Below are 22,721 nucleotides of genomic sequence, written 5' to 3'. Positions count from 1 at the left end.
TAGCCAACATTTGCTGATTCATAGAGAAAGCAAGGGAATTCCAGAAAAACATCTACCTCTGTTTCACTGACTTCGCTAAAGCCTTTGACTGTGTGGATCGTAAACTGTGGAAAACTTTTAAACAGTTGGGAATACCAGACCATCTTACTTGTCGCCTGAGAAACCTGTATGCAGATCAAGAAGCAACAATTAGAACCTTACATAGAACAGTTGACTGGTTCAAAATTGAAAAAGTGGTATGACAAAGCTGTTTGTTGTCACACTGTTCATTTAACTTACACGCAGAGCACATCTTGTAGAATGCCGGGCTGGATAAGTTACAAGCTGGAATCAAGATTGCCAGGAGAAAATATCAACAGCCTCAGATATGCAAATAATACCACTTTAATGACAAAGTGAAGAACTTACGAGCCTCTTGATGAGGGTGAAAGAGGAGAGGGAAAAAGCTTAAAACTCAGTATTAAAAAAGACTTAAGATTGTGGCATCTGGTCCCATCAGTTCATGGCAAATAGAAGGGAAAAAGGGGGAATCAATGACAGATTTCCTCTTCTTGTACTCTAAAATAACTGCGGATGGTGATTGCAGCCATGAAATTAGAAGACGATTGCTTCTTGGCAGGAAAACTATGACAAATTTAGATAGTGTATTAAAAAGTAAAGGCAACACTTTACTGACGAAAGTCTGTATAGTCAAGGTCTTTCCAGTAGTTGTGTATGGATGTGAGAGCTGGACCATAAAGAAGGCAGAGTGCTGAAGAATTGATGCTTTTGAACTGTGATGGTGGAGAAGACTCTTGAGAGTCCCTCGGACAAGCAAGTAGATCAAATAGGTTAATCTTGGAAATCAACCCTGAATATTCATTGGAAGGACTGATGCTGAAGCTTCAATACTTCCCACCTGATGGAAAGAGCCGATTCATTGAAAAAGACCCTGATGCTGGGAAAGATTGAAGGCAGAAGAGGAGGGCAACAGAGGATGAGATGGTTGGATGGCATCACCGACACAATGCACATGGGTTTGGGTGGACTCCGGGAGTTGGTGATGGACAGGGAGGCCTGGCGTGCTGCGGTTCATGGGGTTGCAAAGAGTTGGACATGAGTGAGCGACTGAACTAAACTGAGCTTGTGGTGGCCTCTCTTGTTACAGAGCATGCACTGTGGGGCGTGCAGGCTTCAGTAGTTGCAGCTTGTGGGCTCTAGAGCGTGGGCTCTGTAATTGTGGCACTCAGGCTTTTAGTTGCTTTCAGTGACATGTGGAATCTTCCCAGACCAGAGATTGAACCCGTGTTCCTTGCACTGGCATGTGATTCTTAACCACTGGACCACCAGGGACGTTCAGTATCTCTCCATTTATTTAGTTCTTTGATTTTGCTCAGCAGAGTTTTTATAGTTTTTCTTTATATAGATCTTGTACATGCTTTGTTAGATTACCCTTAAATATTTCATTTTTGTGGGGTGCTAATGTAAATGGTATTGTGTTTTTAAATTCAAATTCTACTTATTGGTGATATGTTGGAAAATAATTGATTTTTGAGTTTTAATCTTGTATTTTTGCAACTTTGCTAAAATTGCTGTTTTTAGCCATTTTTTATTTGATGTATAAAAGTTTCTCATATCATTAAGCATTCTTTTAAAATGTGATCCCCACCCCCCACACCGCCCCCTGTTCATCGTTGTAGAACTATTTAACAAATAGTGAATGCCTTCTTGTGTTGGTACTGGCAATATACTGATGGTTGGAAGGTAAGACTTCATGCCTGATCCAGGAGTTTACAACTTGGGGGAATTAATAGGCTGTTTCATTACAGTGTGAAAAGTGCTTGGGTAGTAGACACATAGGAAGGATCTCTAATCCAGTCTTTGGGGGAGATGAAGGCGGCTCACAGTTAAGAGCCCTAAAGGATAAATTGAAGTTCATCAAGCAAAGAAAAATGGGTAAAGGCTGTATCGGAGACTCAACACTGTGTAGGGAGTTTGTTCAAAGACCTAGAGGAAAAGAGAGCATGGCTTGTTTGGAAAATTGCAGCACTACATTTTAGTCATGTAGGAAGAGAGTGTATTCTATTTTATCCAGTACCCTGTTGTAGATATTTAAATTTCCCTTCTTCTACTATAAGTAATATTGGCATGAAAACTGTATACATAATTCTTTGAGTATATATTTGCTAATTCTTAGGGTAAATTTCCAAAAGTGTAATTTCTGGGTTATGCAAATTATTTTGGTAGCCATGTACATCCTTGTTGATGCCTTATCTTGTGTACAGTTTTGTGAGATTGCTTTAAATTAGAGTGCTTTCTGCTGTCCATTGCAGAAGCATGATGTATACTTGTAATGTTCTTGTCTTGATGGAAATAACATCGAGCAAAAGTTTGGAAACGTGGTTCTTGTCTCTTGATTTATTTATTTAAAATACCTCACTGCTTTAAAAGGAAATAGGATAGTAAAAATTGAACTCTTAAATGTATTCTTTCAATTGCCAGGATTTTATTCACTCATTCAAAAGTATTTGTTAGTGATTATCATGTATCTGGCTTTGTGGTTGATGCTGCTTACAGAATGGTTAAGAAAACAATGATTGCTACTCGCATACAGTTTATGGATTCGTGGAATAGGAAAAAAGCAACATGCTTTATATATGTATGTGAATAATTATGTTTTCTTTGATTTTGAAACTACTATCTAAATTATGTTTAAGGCTTTATTGTTGTTATCTAATCTATCATTTTATCAAAATTGGTACAATATATGTTCAAGTTTGTACCATATATTTTGAACCTTAATACATTTCAAAAGCCTTTTGTGATGGAAAATAAAATGTTACCAACTGTTGAATTTGTTTTCTAAGGCTTTTTACAGGCTTATTCCCTTATATTTTAAAATATGTCATGATTATAGTGATGATATATATTTGGAGGTAATTCTAATCAGACTTCTGATGAATTGACTTTCGGGTATTTTTCAGGTTAATACTACTAAATATGAGACGATCAGCAGCACCAAGTCAGTTGCAAGGGAATCCCTTCAAAAAACCAAAGTTTATATCACCAGCAAGAAGTCATCCAAGTCCTAATGAAGAGGTTGCAAAACTGAATTCAGATATAAAGTTATTTGAGGTAAAAAAAAAAAATAACGGTAATGGAAGCCTAATGTAGAGAAGCATGTATTTTAAAAAATTGCCATTTAAACAGTTAACAATGTTCACTGCCTATAGGAATTTTCAGTATCTCTGATAAATTCTTCTAAAAACCTTAGACATAATGGCTAACTATATATATTTGAAGGAATGGTATAAAGTAAACTTGGGTTAGGTCTATAAATAAACTTTTGGTAACAGTGAAAAATACCTCCACAAGGGAAGGGGTGGAGATTCTTGTTCAAGAAAAAAAGTTATTCTGGATCAGTGTTCTTTTTAAACGTACCACATAAGTAAATGAAAACTTTGGATAAGGTAATTAAAGAGAAGGAAGTGAAAGTGTGCTCAGTCGTGTCTGACTCTTTGTGACCCCATGGACTGTAGCCTACCAGGCTCCTCTGTCCATGGGATTTTCCAGGCAACAGTACTGGAGTGGTTTGCCATTTCCTTCTCCAGGGAATCTTCCCAACCCAGGGATCGAACCCAGGTCTCCTGTATTGTAGACAGACGCTTTACCGCCTGAGCCACCAGGGAAGTCAGTTAAAGAGAAAACATACATAAATAATGTTTTATATCACTGTTGTGGAAACTTCCTTTCCTTTTTACTTATAAAAAGTAAGTGCTCAAAACAGTCTTAATATATATTCTTTGCTACTAAGATGAAGGATTATTTAAGTCTGGTATAATGGAAGGTTTGTAAAGATTATGTAGAGCATATGTAGAATGGACAGGCCACACTTTGGCTACTCTGCAGTTCTCTGATTTATGTTCTGGAGATTGAAATCTACTAATATTTTTTCTTTTTTTATTATGGCAAAATATATATAGCATAAAATTTGCCATTTTACCATTTTTAAGTGTGCAGGTAAATGGCATTAATTACATTTTCTTTATTGTTCAATAATCACCATTTTCTGTGTACCATTAGGCAATAATTCCCTATTTTCCCTTCCCTGATCATCACTACTGTTTCTGTCTCCATGAATTTGATTACTCTAGGTACCTCATATTTTGGAGAAGGCAATGCCAATCCACTCCAGTAATCTTGCCTGGAAAACCCTGTGGATGGAGGAGCCTGGTAGACTGTAGTCCATGGGCTCACTAAGAGTCAGATACGACTGAGCGCCTTCCCTTTCACATTTCATTTTCATGCATTGGAGAAGGAAATGGCAACCCACTCCAGTGTTTTTGCCTGGAGAATCCCAGGGACGGGGAAGCCTGGTGGGCTGCTGTCTGGGGTCGCACAGAGTCGGACACAACTGAAGCGACTTAGCAGCAGCAGCAGCAGCAGCAGCAGCAGCAGGTACCTCATATTTAAGTGGAATCATAAATATTTGTCCTATTGTGTCTGGCTTATTTCACTTAGCCTATGTTTTCTAGGATCACCCATGTTGTAGCAGGTGTGAACATCAATGCTTTATGTGATTAAGTAATATTCAGTTGTTTCAGTTCAGCTCAGTTGCTCAGTCGTGTCTGACCCTTTGCGACCCCAGGGACTGCAGCATGCCAGGCCTCCCTGTCCATCACCAACTCCTGGAGTTTACTCAAACTCATGTCCATTGAGTCGGTGATGCCATCCAACCATCTCATTCTCTGTCGTCCCCTTCGTCTCCTACCTTCAATCTTTCCGAGCAGCAGGGTCTTTTCAAATGAGTTGGCTCTTTGCATCAGGTGGCCAAAGTATTGGAGTTTCAGCTTCAACATCAGTCCTTCCAATAAAACCCAGGATTGGTCTCCTTTAGGATGTACTGGTTGGATCTCCTTGCAGTCCAAGGGACTCTCAAGAGTCTCCTCCAACACCACAGTTCAAAAGCATCAATTCTTTGGTCCTCAGGTTTCTTTATAGTCCAACTCTCACATCGATACATGACTACTGGAAAAACCATAGCCTTGACTAGACGGACCTCTGTTGGCAAAGTAATGTATCTACTTTTTAATATGCTATCTAGGTTGGTCATGGCTTTTCTTCCAAGGAGCAAGCGTCTTTTAATTTCATGGCTGCAATCACCATCTGCAGTGATTTTGTAGCCCCCCCAAATAAAGTCAGCCACTGTTTCCACTGTTTCCCCATCAATTTCCCATGAAGTGATGGGACCAGATGCCCATCACTTAGTTTTCTGAATGTTGATTCAATTGTATGTATATACATATATATATGTATATATGCACATACATATGTGTATATATACACACATATACATACATGTATGTGTATACATACACTATATTTTGTTCATTCATTCATTGATAGATCCTTGGTTTGTTTCTACTTTTTTCTATTGTGAATAATGCTGATATGAACATTGGCATACACGGTTCTGTTTAGATACCTACTTTTAGTTCTCTTGTATATATATACCCAACAGTGGAGTTGCTAGATGATACAGTAATTCTGTGTTTAGTTTTTAAGGTACTACCAAATTGCTTTCCATAGGTACCGAAACATTTTACATTCCCACCATTGATGTGTGAGGGTTCCAATTTCTCCACATCCTTAGCAACACTGGTTATTTTGTTTTTGTTGCTGTTTTTTTTTTGATTATGGTCATCCTTGTTGTGAAGTGGTATTCCACTGTGGTCTTGATTTGCATTTTCCTAATGACTAGTAATTCTGAGCATTTTTTCATGTGCTTATTGACCATATGCTTATCTTCTATGGAGAAATGTATTTTCACATTCTTTGAGGCTTTTAACTGTTTTGTCGTTGAAAATATCTGCTTATTCTTGACTCTGTTTTTTGGTCTGCGTCTGTTTGTTTTATCCAACACTCGTTTAGAATTCTGGCCACAATGTAAGGAGAAAATTATGTAAGCATAGTTTTTCATTTTTTGATTTCTTTTTATAAAAGCAACTTTGTTTAAATTAAATGGACATACCTGTAATCTACCTACTACAATTCAGTTGTATTTCATATGGTCAGAGTTGTGCAATGATCACCAAAATCAATTTCAGACCATTTTAATCATTCCAGAAAGAGAGAGACTTCACATACCTCAACCCATCCAAATCCCACAGCCCTTTGTAATCACTAATATACTTTCTGTTTTATGTATTTATCTATTATGAACGTTTCATATAAATAGAGTCATACAACATGTGGCCTTTTATGACTCACTGTTTTCAGTTTCATAGTGTTTTTCAAGGCTCGTCCATATTGTGGCATGTATCAGTAATTTATTTCTTTTTATTGCTGAATGTATTAGTTTCCTATTGCTGCTGTAACAGATTACCAGAAATTTAGTGACTAAAACAATGCAAATGTATTATCTTATAGTTCTGTAAGTCAGAAGCTCAACGTGGGTCACATTGGGCTTATCAAGGTGTTGGCAGGGTCGCATTTTTTTCTGGAGATTTTAAGAGTGTTTCCTTTGCCTTTTCTAGTTTCTACAGACCAACTGCAATCCTGGTAGCCCCCTTCTTAATTCTTTGAAAATTGGTAGTGGCAGTTTGATTCCTTTTATTGACATCTTTTTGGTTCTCTGAAACTGAAACTCATTTGGTTAGATTGGGTCGCCCTGGATAACTCAGGACAGTCTCTCTATTTCAAGGTCCTTAACCTTAATTGCATCTACAAAGTCTCTTTTGCCACAGAAGGTAAGATTTCTGCAGGTTCTGGGAATTAGGGTACAGACATCTTTGGGAGGCATTATTCTGCTTACCACACTGAGTAATATTTCATTGCATTAATATACCATATTTTATTCCATCTGTCAGTTGATGGATGTTTGAATTGTTTCTATTTTTAAAATTTAGGTATTATGAATAATGCTGGTGAATATTCATGTGTAAATTGTTGTATAGACATATGTTTTCATTTCTCTTGGGTGCATTCTTAGGATGGAATTGCTGGGTCATATAATAATTCTGTGGTTAACCTTTTAATGCCATGGTGGCTGTACTGTTTCATTCCCGTTATTAATGTGTGAGGTTTCAGTCCTCCACATGTTTATTGACACTTAATATTATCTATTTGATTATAACCGTACTATGGATGAAGTGGTATCTGACTTGGGGTTTTGATTTACTTTTCCTTGGTGGCTAATGTTGAGTGTTTTTGTATGTGCTTATTGGCCATTTGTATATCTTTTTTGGAGAATTGTTTATTCAGATCCTATTTTTTTAAGTTGGATTATTTGCTTTTTATTACAGAGTTGTGAGAGTCTGTATAGGTTCTAAACATAGGTGCCTTATCAGATATATGATTTGCAAATATTTTCACCTTGTTATTGATTACCTTTCACTTTCTTGATGGTTTTGTCTGTAGCACGAATGTTTTAAATTTTGCTGAAGTCCGGTTTATCTGGGTTTTTCTTTTTTGGTGTTGGTGGTACTTGTGATTTTAGTGTTGTATCTGAGAAGGTCATGAAGATTTACCGTGTTTTCTTCTAAGAGTTTTATAGTTTTAATTCTTCCATTTTAGTCTATGACCCATTTTGAAATGGTTTTTATGTATGGTGTGAGGTAGGAATCCAACTGTATCATTTTACATGTGGATATCTAATTGGGTTCCAGGACCATTTTTTGAAAAGACTGTTTTTTCCTCCATTGAATCATTTTGACACCCTTGTCTTTAGGTTTATTTTCTGGTGGAGGTTCTAAGGACTAATTTGAAACCAAAACCACTGGTTTATTCTTTTCCTCTTATAATTATTATCAAGAAACTAAATAGTTTTCTTTAAATACTAATGAAGTAGGCATTTTTGAAACCGTACAGCTATGTTAAGTAAGGCAACATGCAAAACCTAAAAATATTAGGCTTAGCAGTCAACTTTACTGTCTCCTTTGTCTATTCCATCCTTAAATTTTTTTCTTAGATTGAATTAATCCATACCAAGAATGTATTGGTTTGGTGACTTCAGGGGTCTTTTATTTGAGTGGTCTGATAAAAATATGGAACAAATCGAGCATCAAAATAAATATACTGGATAATGGATAATTGTATAATGGATAATAACCCACTGAATAATATAGGAGTCTGAAGCCATAGTAATATAACTAAATAAGTAGTAAACTCTTTCTCAGGGTGAAATGCTAAATCACAAAAATAAAGGTAATGGTGGTATCAGAAAATATTAATGGGTTCCCAAACCCATCAGATTAATGGGTGAATGTTTCATCAGGAAATAGGATACTTGAATAGACTCAAGCATCTCCTTACAACATACTTTAAAGACAAGTAGAAAAATATTAACTTGGTGAGAATACCTGGTAGACACCACTTTAATGAAATGGCTGGCTCTATTAATGGACAGATTGATATATTGTGCCCTTAGTATGGTGAACTATGATATTCCTTCCAAAATATGTAATCTGAAGCTCATTAGGAAACATCAGACAGTCCAAATAGGGGAACATTCTATAAAATAGTTGGCCTGTATTCTTTGAAAGTGTCAGAAATCACAAAAGATGAATAAAGGTGAGGAACTGTTCTAGATTGAAACTAAAGAAACTGTTGACTAAATGTATTGTGTGATCTGGGATTGGATCCTTGCTCAGGGAAAAAAACTGTCAAAAGACATTGTTGGGGTAAGTGACCCCATTTGAATGTGAGCTGTGGATTAGATGATAATATTTTACTACCATTGTTAAATTTTTGATTTTGGTAGTTACTGTGATTATGTAAGAGAGTGTGTTTACTCTTTGCAAACACACTTTGTCATTTTTAGAGGTAAAGGAACACAGTGTCTCCAGCTTACTTTAAATGTACGCACACACACGTGATATACATACATGCACAGGAGAGATAGAGGGAGAGTAAATGGAGCAGAATGTAAACAAATGGTGAATTTGGGTAAAGAATACATGGGACTTCCTTGTATTTCTGGAATGTTTCTATAAGCTTAAAATTATATCAAAATAAAATGTTGCAAAAAATAAAATTTGTGACTCATTAATTTATTTCCATGACTTACTTATCAGATAGGTTTTTGAATGTCTCTGAAATTTGTTAAAATGAATATTTATAGAGCTATGACAGCTGTGTCTGTTAATGTGAGCTGTTATTTAAAAAAAACTTCAAACATACTATTGTAGACAAAAAAATGATCTTCCAAAAACATCCATATCCTGATCCGTGGAAACCCATGAATGTATTAACCTCACATGGCAAAAAGGACTCTTGACTAAGTGATTAATGTTTGAGGACCTTGAGATGGGAGGGAGGGTGGTCATTCTGGCTTATCAAGGTGGGTCCAATATAATCACAAAGGTCCTTAAAAGTAGAAGAGGGAGACAGATGAGAGTTAGAGAAAGAGATGTGATTAAGGAAGCAGGGCAGAGATGCAGAGGCACTGACTGTGAAGTGTAGCAATGCTGGTAGCTTTTAAAAGTTTGGAAAGCCAAGGAAATGTGTTCTGTCTTAGACCCTCTTGAAAGAAATGCAAATGACCTTGATGTCAGCCTGGTAAGAGCCAAGTCAGAGTTCAAACTTAGAGAATTATAAGACAATGCGTTTGTGTTGTTTTAAGCCACTAAGTTTGTTGTAATTTGTTACAGTAGCAACAGAAAATTGATACACATATAAAAATAGATAAAAGAGTATATGAAGAACCCCCATGTACACATCACCCCGCCGTGGCAGTTGTCAGTTTGTGACCCCTCTTGCTTTATTTTTACCTTCCAGCTCCCTCCCCCTTTTTCCCCAACTCATTATTTTGACACAGCTTCCAGGAATCTCTTCTCATTTGTAAATATTTTAGTATTTGACTCTAAAATATAAGGTACTGTTAAAACAATACCACGGCAGTATATCATTAGCCACGTAAAAAATTAACAATATTTAAGTGTTGCTTTTAATATTGAGAAATTTAGCCAGAAAAATAAGCAGTTGACTGAGAAGGGCACATTGTGACTTGTTTAAAACCTCATTTGATCTGTTGCTTAAAATACATTAGGGTCTAAGACAGAACACATTGTAAGCATAGTTTTCATTCTGTGGTATCTTTCAGCTTGTGAAAGTGAAAGTGAAAGTCGCTCAGTCTCCTCCGACTCTTTGCGACCCCATGGACTGTATAGACTGTATAGTCCATGGAATTCTCCAGGCCAGAATACTGGAGTGGGTAGCCTTTCCCTTCTCCAGGGGATCTTCCCAACCCAGGGGTTGAACCCAGGTCTCCTGCATTGCAGGCGGATTCTTTACCAGCTTTCAGCTTTTATAACATAATAAAACTAGTTAAAAAAAATTATAATTTTAGTTTATTTTAAAATATCTATTCCCTATTTAGATATGAGAAACTAGTAGCTCATATTCAGTGTTTTAAATTGGGAATCTATTATGTAAAAATATGGGAAATTAGGTTTAATATCAGCATAAAATACATACTTTGTTTTTTTAGGTTGCTGCAAATAAGAATAATTTTCTCCAGCCACAAAATGATCCCAGAACATGCAATTTTAATTTGCCTACTAAAGAATGTACTAAAGGAATTAATCATGGGGATAGTTACAGGGAAAAATATTGTTTGGAAGCATCTACAAAGACAACATTAAACCTCCATCATACAGGTAAGACTGAACAGGTTATACTTGATGAGTCTTATTACAGTATTATTTAAATTGATTATATACAGTAATGAACATGTTATATTTGAAAATAGTTGATACATTAATAGCTCTGCTAGATCATTGGCAATTCAGAATTTTTTGTGGTCATAATTTATCTTTAATGATTGAATTAGTTACCATGTCATCTAAATCTTGTATTTTGTAATAGGCATATGTCTAAGGTTATTCATCGTAAACTTATTGGTCAAATAATGGTCTTTACTTCTAGTACCAAAATGAATTGTGTTTAAAGGTTTGATTTTTTTTTTAAGATTTAATTTAAAAAAAATGTCTTAAAATGCATTATCAGCATTAAAGTCAGAGAGGTGAACTTTAAATGAGTAAAGTTGTTAATTCATTATAGTACATTGGAGTATCTTCAAATCAGTTAGATTTGAAAGTATATAATTGCAGGAAAAGCAAACATTTAACAAATTCCCCTGCTGCTGAATTGAACTAAAATAATGATTATGGTTTCTGTTGCATTGTAAGAGATTAATATTTCCAAGTAGTTGAAAAAATTATCTGGAGTGTTCATGAGTGTTTATTTGGCCTTTTGAAAGACACACCATTAAGATTACGTTTTTCTAAATTACATTTTATTCAGTTTTTGGTTGGAAAGGGTTTCAGGGAGAGAGCCTCATATACTAGTCATATACAGAATGCAGCTTCTCTCCCTAAAATACCAATGCAAATCAACACTGTGCCTTCAACTAAACCCTTTTGAAGGAACTTTTTTAAAATTGTGGTATTTAATACATTTTACATGTGAATGGGTTCATTTCTCGTTGGGGCAGAGGGTCTTCTGTGTTTTCCCAACTGGCCAGGATCCTTAGTACCATTTATGTGCTCCTCATAACTTCAGATTTGTAACAAATTTGAGAATGAAGTTGAGAAGGACTTTTGGAGCTGGTATCAATTTAGTGAGATCCCTAGAGACAGCTCTGGGCACGGGCATGGACATAGCGGTTTAGCCTCTGCTCTGTTTCACTCATTTACTCTCCTTTTTTATTGCTTTCCTTCAGTTCAGTTCAGTTCAGTCACTCAGTCGTGTCCTTACCTCCCTCCTTTTCTCTTTTCTTCCTTTCATCTTTGTTAGGTGAATATCCTGTTTTCCCAGATTGTATTTCCTCTGCTGTCAGCCTGTGGCAGGTAATGATCCATCTATACCTGTTTCTTTTCTATCACGGTAGCTAATCTCTTCTCCAGAGAATGATATTAGACTCTAGAATATAATATATTTAATGTTACTGATTTGGGGCTGTTTTTGTGTTCTACTGTAGTTTCTCATTCTTTTCCTTACTAAATATGAGAAGGGAATTAAGAGTTAAGATAAATTGAAGAGGGAGTTAATTTACTCAACCCTTAATCCCTTAATCCTTTCTCTGATTTAGTACATTGACTGGACTGGGGAACCTGTGCCAATCTCCTGATACTCTCCTGCCTCTCATTTAGAGAGAGAGGTTAACTGGGGAAAAAAATATTGTGAGAAACATCATGCTTCCTTTGGTGATTGCTGGAGAGGAATGTTGTATATAGAAAAGTATGGAGGTGAAAGACCTATATATTCATCTTTTGACATTCTTTTAATTCTAGGTCTAATTCACCTTGGAGTCAGTTCCAAGCCTGCATGTCCTAGTGAAAATAGACCCTCATTTCCTACTAGCTTTTTATTTTGAAAAATTTCCTACATACAGAGAAGTTGAAAGAATAATCCAATTATCATCAAAAATTCAATAGTTTCTAATATTTTGCCTCATTTGTCTGTATTCCCCACCCCCCTGTATATGCAGTGTTTTTTTTGACTCTGAAAATATGTTGCAGCTTTCATGCCACTTTACTTCTAAATACTTCAGCATGTGTGTCTTTAAATAAATGCTCTCTCCTATATAACCACATTATTACACCAAACAGTTAACAATAATTCATAGTATTTAATATCTAGTTCACCAGGAAAACCATTTTTACTTAAGCTAGTTTATATTTGGGTTCTCTACTAACTGAAAGAGTCCTAATAAGTATATTTTCATTCTGTTGCACTTTACTGGACACTTCAAGTCTCTTCAAGTCTGTTGAGGTCATACTGGATTAGGGTGGACCCTGAATCCAGTGGCTGGTTATGAAGGGAGACAGAGAAATACAGAGAGAAAAAGACTTTCTGACAGTGGAGGCAGAGATCAGTAAGCTGCAAGCCTAGGAGCACCAAGGACTGGTGGCAATCACTAGACGCCAGAAAGAGGCACAGAAGGATTCTCTCCTAGATCTTTCTGAGAAAACATCGCCTGATCTCAGCGAGGCAGCAGTGAGCGGTGGCGTGAAGCAAGATCTTAATTACCTGCCCTGGAATTGAACCTGGGTAGCCTGGATGAAAACCAGGAATCCTACCCACCAAAACAGCAAGGGCTAGAGGCTAGGAGCTGTTTTTCCCTGGATCTTTGCCCCTAGTGAGAAAGGCATTTATCACAAAGGCAAAACAGTGTGAATGCAGGTCCAGAGTTTGTTATTAGAGACACAGCACAACAGCAAGTGGGAGAGCACATAGAGAAACTGTTTAGTTAAGACAAGCAAGGCAGAGATGTACCCCTGGAGCGAGGGTATGGGTGTTCCTGCTAGTGAGGAGCACAGTAGAGAAGCGGTTTAGTCATTTATGTCTGTCTGTTCTTCTGGGTCTTTGTCTTCCTTCGGGCCAATTATCTGGCTTCTTTTTCCACACCTGACCTACCCTGGGACCTTCCCCACCTGGGGACCTTCCTCTGGGGTGGCTTGTACCTCTCAGCCAAGGTGGATCTCGAAGTGAAGGCTTCTGGGAGGAACAAGACTCATTAGAGCCTGGCGTCATCCCCTGACTTTAGACCCACAGGGAGCCTTTCTGGGCGTGTATCATCTATCCCTTGTTCCAAAAGAGGGGGAGCAGAGATCTTAATCCTTTATTCAAACAGAATTTTGCACTTCTTTGTCCTTGCCATGACTGTTACCTTAAGGTATTTACAAGAGACAAACACTGTCTGTTTATCCTGTTTCTGTTGTTACTTCCGTTTTGGAGGGCAAACAGGAAGCTGATTGTAAACACCTCAGCTGGAGCCCACCATCTCCTGTCTCAGGAAATGCAAACAGGAGTCTAGTTGTAAATGTCTAACCTGGGGCCTGGCTATCTTTTCGTCAGGTCCTGCTGACACCTTGATTTTGAACTTCTGGTCTCCAAACAGTGAGACAATAAATTCTGTTGTTTAAGCATTTGTGGTATTAATACTTTGTTGCAGCAGTCCTTGGAAATTGATAAAGAGAGCCCTAGACCTCCTGATTCTCATGGCTGTACTTACAGTCTTTAGAAAAACAACGAAATCTTTGATTCTTCCTTTTAATTACTTTACAATATTGTATTGGTTTTGCCATACATCAACATGAATCCGCCACAGGTATACACATGTTCCTTTTCATTGTGATGAAGTATAAGGTGAGACCATTAATTCTCTCTCAGGCTTTTCAACTATACTCATTATGTTTTATCTATTAATATTTACCTGATTTTCCTTCACTAAACTGGCATAAAAAGGCAGTAACTTTGTCCTTTTTGAATTGTAAGTCAAACAGGATAAATTGAAAAACATTTTATGACTAAATGAAGGGATTTTGAAAAACTTGTAGTTGAGTCTTGGCTAAGCCCTTTGGCTCTCAAGTGCTTTAGAGAAGTCAAGAAGTAGCTGATGGAACATTACAGTTTGCAGGTTTTGGTAACACTTGAGAGTATAGTTTCTGAAAGTGTTTGGAACAAAAGCTGTATTGTAATGGATATGTGATGAATGGAAACGGGCAAATGGAAGCAGTGTGTGAAATAAATAATGTGTGTAAATCAATACAGAAATGTGGTTTCGGAGGGAAGGAGTGGTATCTTGAGGGATAGCAGGGCACCAGAGAGATTTTTTGGTTGTTTTTTTTAAAGGTAGTGTGTTGTAGGTTGAAAGGAAAGCGGTATTGAAGAGGGGAAAATAAAGGATATAAAAAGGAAATGATAAAAAAGGAAATGATCTCTGTTGGTGGGATAAGTGTTTTCCAGATAAGGTTTTAGGTCCTTAGAGATGTTTGGACATGTTTTCAGGGGTTTATAAATTCTCAGAGAAACTTAGAATTTGGTGTTTTCTTTTAAATGATATGAGTAAAAGTATGTATGCATATGTTGGATCTTTTGGATGGCCACCATAAAATTGAGTACTGTTACAGGATTTCATGTCTGCAAATGAGAACAGAGGCAGACAAAATGGGGTATTCTACCAGATGAAGGTTTTGTCTGTTCACATTAAGGATAGTCAAAGAATTGAGTCTTGGGTTTGCAAAGAGTCTGATACGACGCACACACACACACACACACACACACACACACACACACACAGATATGCACATGCTGTATTGGAGAAGAAGATTGTTAGACATGAAAGAACTCGTGCCGTATCTTTTGGTACAATGTTTATATTGTGATTAGCAGTTTAATTTCAGTAAAATAGCACTATCATGTTAATGTGATTTTCAAATTTTATTGGTTTATAATTATAAATGCTTATCTTTGAAATCTTTTTTAAGTACATTTAGAACTACCTCATCTTTTTTTTTTTTTGGCTGCTCTGTTTGTCTTGTGGGATCTCATCATTCTGTGACCAAGGGTTGAACCTTAGCCAGAGCAGTGAGGGTCCAGAATCTTAACCACTGGGCCACCAGGGAACTCTGCTACCTCATTCTTTTTAAAACATAATATTGCATTGTGTGAATTTGCCAGTTGTACTTAACCAGTTCTGTATTAATGGATATTTAGATTGTTTGGTATCTTATTACAAACAAAGCTGCAATGAATATCCACATATTATAATCATATGTGATGATATATTCTTTTTTTAAAAATATAAACTTATCTATTTTAATTGGAGGTTAATTATTTACAGTATTGTATTGGTTTTGACATACATCAACATGAATCTACCACAGGTATACACGTATTCCCCATCCTGAACCCCACCTCCTTCCTCCCTCCCCGTACCATCCCTCTGGGTCGTCTCAGTGCACCAGCCCCAAGCATCCAGTATCATGCATTGAACCTGGACTGGCGATTCGTTTCATATATATTATAAATGTTTCAATGCCATTCTCCCAAATCATCTCACCCTCTCCCTCTCCCTCTTCCATAGAGTCCAAAAGACTGTTCTATACATCTGTGTCTCTTTTGCTGTCTCGCATACAGGGTTATTGTTACCATCTTTCTAAATTCCATATATATGCATTAGTATACTGTATTGGTGTTTTTCTTTCTGGCTTACTTCACTCTGTATAGTAGGCTCCAGTTTCATCCACCTCATTAGAACTGATTCAAATATATTCTTTTTAATGGCTGAGTAATACTCCATTGTGTATATGTACCACAGCTTTCTTATCCATTCATCTGCTGTGATGTATTCTTAGGATATATCTTGGAGTAGGGTCTCAAGGGTGTGTGCATTTATCATTTTGATGAATAATGTTGAGGAATTGCCCTCTGCAGAGGCTAATACAAGTTTGTATTCTCACCATCAATGTATAAACAATGTATGTCATTTACTGTGATGCTAAATCTATATGTAAGTATATACTTGTAGTTTTTGATTTTGACTATCTAATCATTAAAATATTTTCTTGAGCTTTTAAAATGAAACTTCTTAATGTTATATTTTGAGGTTATTTCAAATTTACAGAAAAATTCAAAGAATAGTACAAAGAATTTCCACACGCTTTACCACATTTGTGTGTGTCAGTGTAATTTTTCTGAACCAGATGAGAATAAGCTGCTGACATGGTGCTTCATTACTCTAAAGTCTGCATTATGTAATATTTCCTGAATATAAAAATAAGCTTCTATAAAGTACAAAATTACAACCATCATAATTATGAAATTAACTTTGATATAATACTATCATCTGATCCACAGATCTCACTCAGCTTGAGAGAATGAGTTGTCCCAGTGATACCCTTTATGGCAAAAATAAATTAAAATTAAAAAAAAATTGAAATACAGTTGATTTACAGTCTTGTGTTAATTTCTGCTGTATAGCAGGGTGATTTGGTTTTATATATATGTGTGTGTGTGTGTGTATACACATTCTTTTTCAGATTCTTTTCCATTATAGGTTATTATATAGAATATACCTTGTGCTAGATAGTAGGTCCTCATTGGTTATCTATTTTATATATAGTATTAGAGTATATATTAATCCCAACCTTGTAATTTATCCCCTTTCTTCCTCTTCAGTAACCATAGTTTCTTTTCTACATCTGTGAATTTGTTTCTGTTTTGTATGTAAGTTCATTTGTGTCTTTTTTTTTTTTGATTCCACGTGTAAGTGATACCATATAGTATTTTGTTTGGCTTAGTTCACTTAGCATGATAATCTGTAGGAACTTTAAGAAAATGAATATGTGAACATTTTTTCTGCTAGTCCAAGAATGTTGTATATAGTTGTCATGTCTCTTTAGTCTCCTTTAATCTTGAACAATTTCTTAGTCTTTGCTTGTCTTCTGTGCAGTATTTTATTATTCTTAAAATTATAGGCCAGTCATTTATGTAGTGTTCCTCAGTTTGCATTTGTTTGGTGTTTTCTCATGAGTAGATTTAGGCTATACATTTTTGGCAGAAATATCACAGAAATAATTCTTACTGTATCATTAGGAGGGATATGTTATCAATTTATTGTATTATTAGTGACAGTAAGTTTAATTATTTGAATAGATTGAAGTCTACTGGGTTTCTTCACAGTAACATTATTAATTTTGCCTTTATACTTAAAAAGTATCTATGTGGAGATATTTTGAGACTATGTAGATATCTTGTATTTAATCAAACTTTCACGCAGTAGTTTTAGCTTTGATTCTTGCCTAAATATGATCACTGATTGTTGCCAAATGGTGATTTTCTTATTGCATCTGAATTTATTAGTTAGCATTGTGAGGTTAAGCTAGAACTTTTCCTCCTCTCATTTACTTGTTAATTTTCACAGATTCTTAAATTTTTATTTAATGGGTTGTGATCTGTTATTTATTGTGATGCTCAGATTGCCTTAGATTTGACCAATGGAAACCTCTTTACAAGGGCTCCTGTGTCTTTTTGACAATCCCCATGAATTTTTGAGCACTGTCCGACACAGTAAGATCTTTGCCCCAGTTATTGAAATTAGCCAAGGGTCCTGATTCCTTTTTAATGGAAAATGCTATTTAAAAACCAAGATCTGGGCACTAAGTAAGCTCATTATTACTGCAGTGTTATTCCTTTTAACCCTGCTGTGATCAGGGTTAGGATATGTATTTATTAATACATCTGTATTTTTAATCTCCGTTAAAAGTCATGGTTTCATACCAATACTCCAACTCCAGTTCAGCACCACAGGATTCAGTCTAGTCCTTACTCTTCCACAGCTGCAGCACCTTCTTTGATAGTGAGGTAATTGGTCATCATTAACCTAAATATATTCATTTACTTGTATGGAGGCAGTCTACTAAAAAGGGACCATAATTAGTAGTAAATGTTATAGAAAAAGAGAGTTAGGAATAAGAAAAAATGGTTATTTGAGCAAAATAAAATGAAAATTATGACATGTTAAGGCTTCTTTATATATGCTTTTATTGACAGCACCATCATAAAAAGGATCATTTTTGCAAAATATTTGTGGGTGTCTTAACTCTTCCCAAAGGCCTGACGTCCTTTGATATTCAAATCAATCTCTAAGTACCTATCATGTCAGCTTTTTATGGGTTCATTTTCATGGTATTGTTATGTGGTCTTCAAAGAGACTTGATATTATAGTTAAGCCTTAAAAGATATTTGAATGGGAACTATGGTTTTTTTAAAAAAAATTTGTGACCAGTTAAGTGGTGAATATTTTTTTTTCTCTTTAGTGACTCTTTTTAATATAATTGAAAGGAATCAGGGACACCATGTTCTTTTTTTCACCAAAGAAAAGTTTATTAAGAATTTAGGAGGCTATCTCTTGTCCTTTCAGGCTCTTTTATGAAGATTTGGGTCAAGGAATAAGTAGGTCTCTAAGTTATTTCCCAGTCCAGATTATTCACCAATGTCAGGAGCCCAATCTGCTAAATACGGAAAACATGACAGGTGTATCCCTACATCTTTTAAAAATACTAGTGAAAATAATTCTCCCCAAAATATTTGCCTGTAGTTCTCAGGATAAAGAATGGCTTTTGAGGAAGCCTATATACTGGGACTATTCTTTTGAATTCCTGACTTGGAAATATGTTCAATTTTAACCTGAAATCAGACCAGTAAGAACAATCCTAGTTATTTGAATACTGACCCTCCTATATGCATCCCTCCAAATATCTTGAGCCTTGTTTGAAGTTACTTAAGTATTATCCAGGAACTCTAGGAGACTGAATTACCAAATTCTCTCCTGAATATAGAGAATTGCTTGCTTTTTTCCCAAAGATGGGCACTCCTGGGAAAGGGCCATAAAGAAGGCGAGAGATGATATGGGGTGGGAGGTGGGAGGGGGGTTCATGTTTGGGAACTCATGTACACCCCTGGTGGATTCATGTCAAATTATGGCAAAACCAATACAGTATTGTAAAGTAAAATAAAGTAAAAAAAAATAAAAATAAAAAAAAAAAGTAAATTGGTGGATAATATGAAAAATAAATTTTCATAAAAAAGACAAAAAAAAAAAAAGAAGGCTGAGCGCTGAAGAATTGATGCTTTCAAATTGTGGTGCTGCAGACGACTCTTGAGAATCCCTTGGAGTGCAAGGAGATCAAACCAGTCAATCTTAAAGGAAATCAACCTTGAATATTCATTGAAAGGACTGTTGCTAAACTGAAGCTCTAATACTCTGGCCCCCTGATGCGAAGAGCAGACTCATTGGAAAAGACCCTGATGTTGGAAAAGACTGAAGGCAGAAGGAGGGGGTGGCCGAGGATGAGATGGTTATTTAGCATCACTGACTCAATGGAGATGAATTTGAACGAACTCTGGGATATAGTGGAGGATAGAGGAGCCTGGTGTGCTGCAGTGCATGGGGTTGCAAAGAGTCGGACACAACTGAATAACAACAAAACAACAACAGGTTAATCTGGCAATATGCTTATGCTTTGGGAAAGTTAGTATGGAATAATTGAAAGCATAATGGTGTTCAGCCTCTACTTTTTAGAGAATGAACTGTGTTTACATCTTGCCTCTTACTCGAATCCTCATTTAAAAATAAAGTGTGGACAAGTGGTGATTTAAGCAATGTAAGATAGGCAAACAGGATACACACAATGGAAAGAAGGAGTAAAAAATTTTTATATCAGTTAATATGCTTTCTAAAAATTTGTTTTTTAATTGAAGGATAATTGCTTTACAGAATTTTGTTGTTTTCAATTAAACCTTAGCCTGAATCAGACATAAGTATACATATATCCTCTCCCTTTGTTCAAGTGTTGGTAAAAATATTGGACTGTGAATTTGAATTTCATTAATATTAGCATGTGTAACTGGAAAACACAGGCTTCAGGATTGACTGGTGTAGCAGTTTAGAAGATGTCATTATGAGCCCAGTTTCTTTCTACTCTTTCTGTCCTCCACAAGATTGACTTCATTCTTAGATTGGCTCCCCTCATGTTAAATGATAGATACCAGCGACTCTTGGCACCACGCACTTCCTTTTTGTCATCAGTCTGATGACATATGTATTACCCCTACTCATACTCATTAAATAATGTGTCTTAACTTTGTGCTGATATTGAGTTACTTCCCTGTGTACATTGGGTTTCCTCATCTTAGACCTAGGGTACCACAGTGAAGAAGAAGCCTTAGTAGCTTCTGAAAATTATCAGATTTCCACTCTCTGTCTCTTTCCAGGATGTGGGAGCTATCTCACCCACATTTCCTGGCAGCTACATGTTGGGGGAATATCCATATTAACTGTACTGAAAGATGATTAAGTGAAAAAATGTCTAAAGATGAGTAGCTTTAGCAACATTTTTAGTATACCAAATTTAACAGACAGCTGGACTCCTCCCAACCAGCTTCTGGGGCAGTCTCCTTTAGCTCACAGTTTCTTACCCCAAAGACAAGACTTGGCCAATCTTCCTTAATAGATGGCTGGGAGCTTTTTAAAGAAAATGTGTATAAATTTAGATTGTGTAGAATTTCACACAGCATGGCTGGAGTAATGGTTTGTAATTTGACTCTGTGAGATAGTAGAAAATATCTGTGCTGGTCTCTACCCCCCAGTTCCTGTCACAGAGTTCCTAAAACCCTTGTAATTTCCTCAGTGATAAGAGCAGTGGGAGCATCTTTTTTTCGCTAATGTTTGGCCTTTGACCTCAGTTCCTGACACAGAGTTCCTAAATCCCTTGGAATTTCCTGGTGATAGATAGAAATGTCTTTTGTTTTTATCACTTTTGAGGTGATTCTGGGTGGGCTTCTGGTTGAGAGCTGGTCACCAGAAAGACTAAGCTGTGATTAGAAGCTTGGAATTTTCAGCCTTGTTCCCATTGTCTAGAGAGAGGAGATGGACTGGAAGTGGAGCTGATGGCTGATCATGGCAATATGATGAAGCCACTATAAAAATCCCGAGCATGGGGTACGGGACTTCCCAGGTGGCGCCAGTGGCTAAGAACCCACCTGCCATTGCAGGGGACATTAAAGATGTGGACTCAGTCCCTGGGTCGGGAAGATCCCCCGAGGGAGAGCATGGCCACCCACTGCAGTACTCTTGCCTGGACAATCCCGTGAACAGAGGAACCTGGTGGGCTACAGTCCATGGGGTCACAGAGAGTCGGACACGACTGAAGCAACTTCGCAGACGTGCATGGGGTATGGAGGGCTTTGGGGTTGGTGAACATATGGAGGTGCTGAGAGAGAGGCGGTGCCCAGAGAGGGCATGGACACTCTGAGCTTTTCCCCTATGCCTTGCCTACACATCTCTTCCCTCTGAATGTTCATCTTTTATCATATGCTTTTATAATAAATTCATAAAAGTAAGCAAGCTGTTTTCCTGAGTCCTGTGAGCTGCTCTAGCAAACTAACCAAACCCGAGGAGGGCTCGTGGGAACCCCTGGTTTATAGCCGGTTGGTAAGAGCACGGTTGAAAACCTGGCCTGTGATGGGCATCTGAGGTGGGGTGGGAGCAGTCTTGTGGGGCTGAGCCCCTAAGCTGTCATACGTGATGCTGTCTCCAGGTAGATAGCATCAGAATTGAGCTGAATTGTAGAACATCCAATGGGTGTTGGAGGGGGTGTGAAAGTAAAGGAGAAGCTGAGGAGAACGCCGAGTTTTTCCTTCTTAGATTTCCTTCAGTTCTGTAAGGGTTTTCAAGGTCCCTGTTAACCTGGGTTTTGATTGTCTCTTTTTTTGCCGGGGGGCGGGGGCGGTGGCATGCCACCCGGCTTATGGCGTCTTAGTTCCCTGACCAGGGATTGAACCCTGGGCCGGAGGCAATGAAAGCTACCCACTGAACCACCAGGGAATTCCCAGTTTTGATTGTCGTGAGGCTTAGCATTTCAGGGTGTCATCCCCAAAGCGCAGCGGTGAAGTATGAGATGTAAATGCTATAACTGAGAATGATTCTCAGGGCTTGGATTCACCCTGGCTTTTAACCCCGTGTGAAAGATTTTTTTAAAAGTCTCATCATCCTCACATCCTGTGGTGTGAAACATGCCTTCTCAGAGTCTCCGGACACCGTGTGCCTCCTGGACCGACGGTTCGCTTGCCCTGCCTCTGGAGACCAGCCTGCTGCTTCACCGGGGCCAGCACCTCACAGTGACCACTGCCTCGCGGGCCTGTGAACCACGCTCTGTGAGGGACTGACTCCTGCCGCTTCCGATCTTGGATGAAGCACAGCGCCACAGAGCTTGGGGGTGGCCCTCTGTGCCCCTGTGGAGGCTGGCTGACACAGTCTGCAAGTGTGGTAGAGGTTACTCGTAGTGGTGTGAGCTTGGTCTGTGAGGAATGGGAGACAGGAGGGAACCTGCCAGATAAATTCCTCTTTTCCCTCCATGGACTGCTCCATTTCTTTTTATAGTGTGTCAGGAGGT

General features: G+C 37.4%; 1 protein-coding gene across 1 annotated transcript in view; it reads left to right on the top strand.

Moving 5' to 3' along the window:
* The window catches only part of RAD54B (RAD54 homolog B (S. cerevisiae)), a 111,811-nt gene that overhangs the window by 12,845 nt on the left and 76,245 nt on the right, over positions 1–22,721 (top strand). The window contains exons 2-3 of the mRNA XM_005689235.3: positions 2,964–3,114; positions 10,469–10,637. Of these exons, the coding sequence (XP_005689292.2) occupies positions 2,980–3,114; positions 10,469–10,637 (304 nt within the window). The 5' untranslated portion in view covers positions 2,964–2,979. The remainder of the gene's footprint in view (positions 1–2,963; positions 3,115–10,468; positions 10,638–22,721) is intronic.

This window comes from Capra hircus, chromosome 14 (assembly GCF_001704415.2).
Source record: "Capra hircus breed San Clemente chromosome 14, ASM170441v1, whole genome shotgun sequence".
Classification (NCBI taxonomy): domain Eukaryota; kingdom Metazoa; phylum Chordata; class Mammalia; order Artiodactyla; family Bovidae; genus Capra; species Capra hircus.
This window is presented reverse-complemented; position numbering and strand designations above follow the sequence as displayed.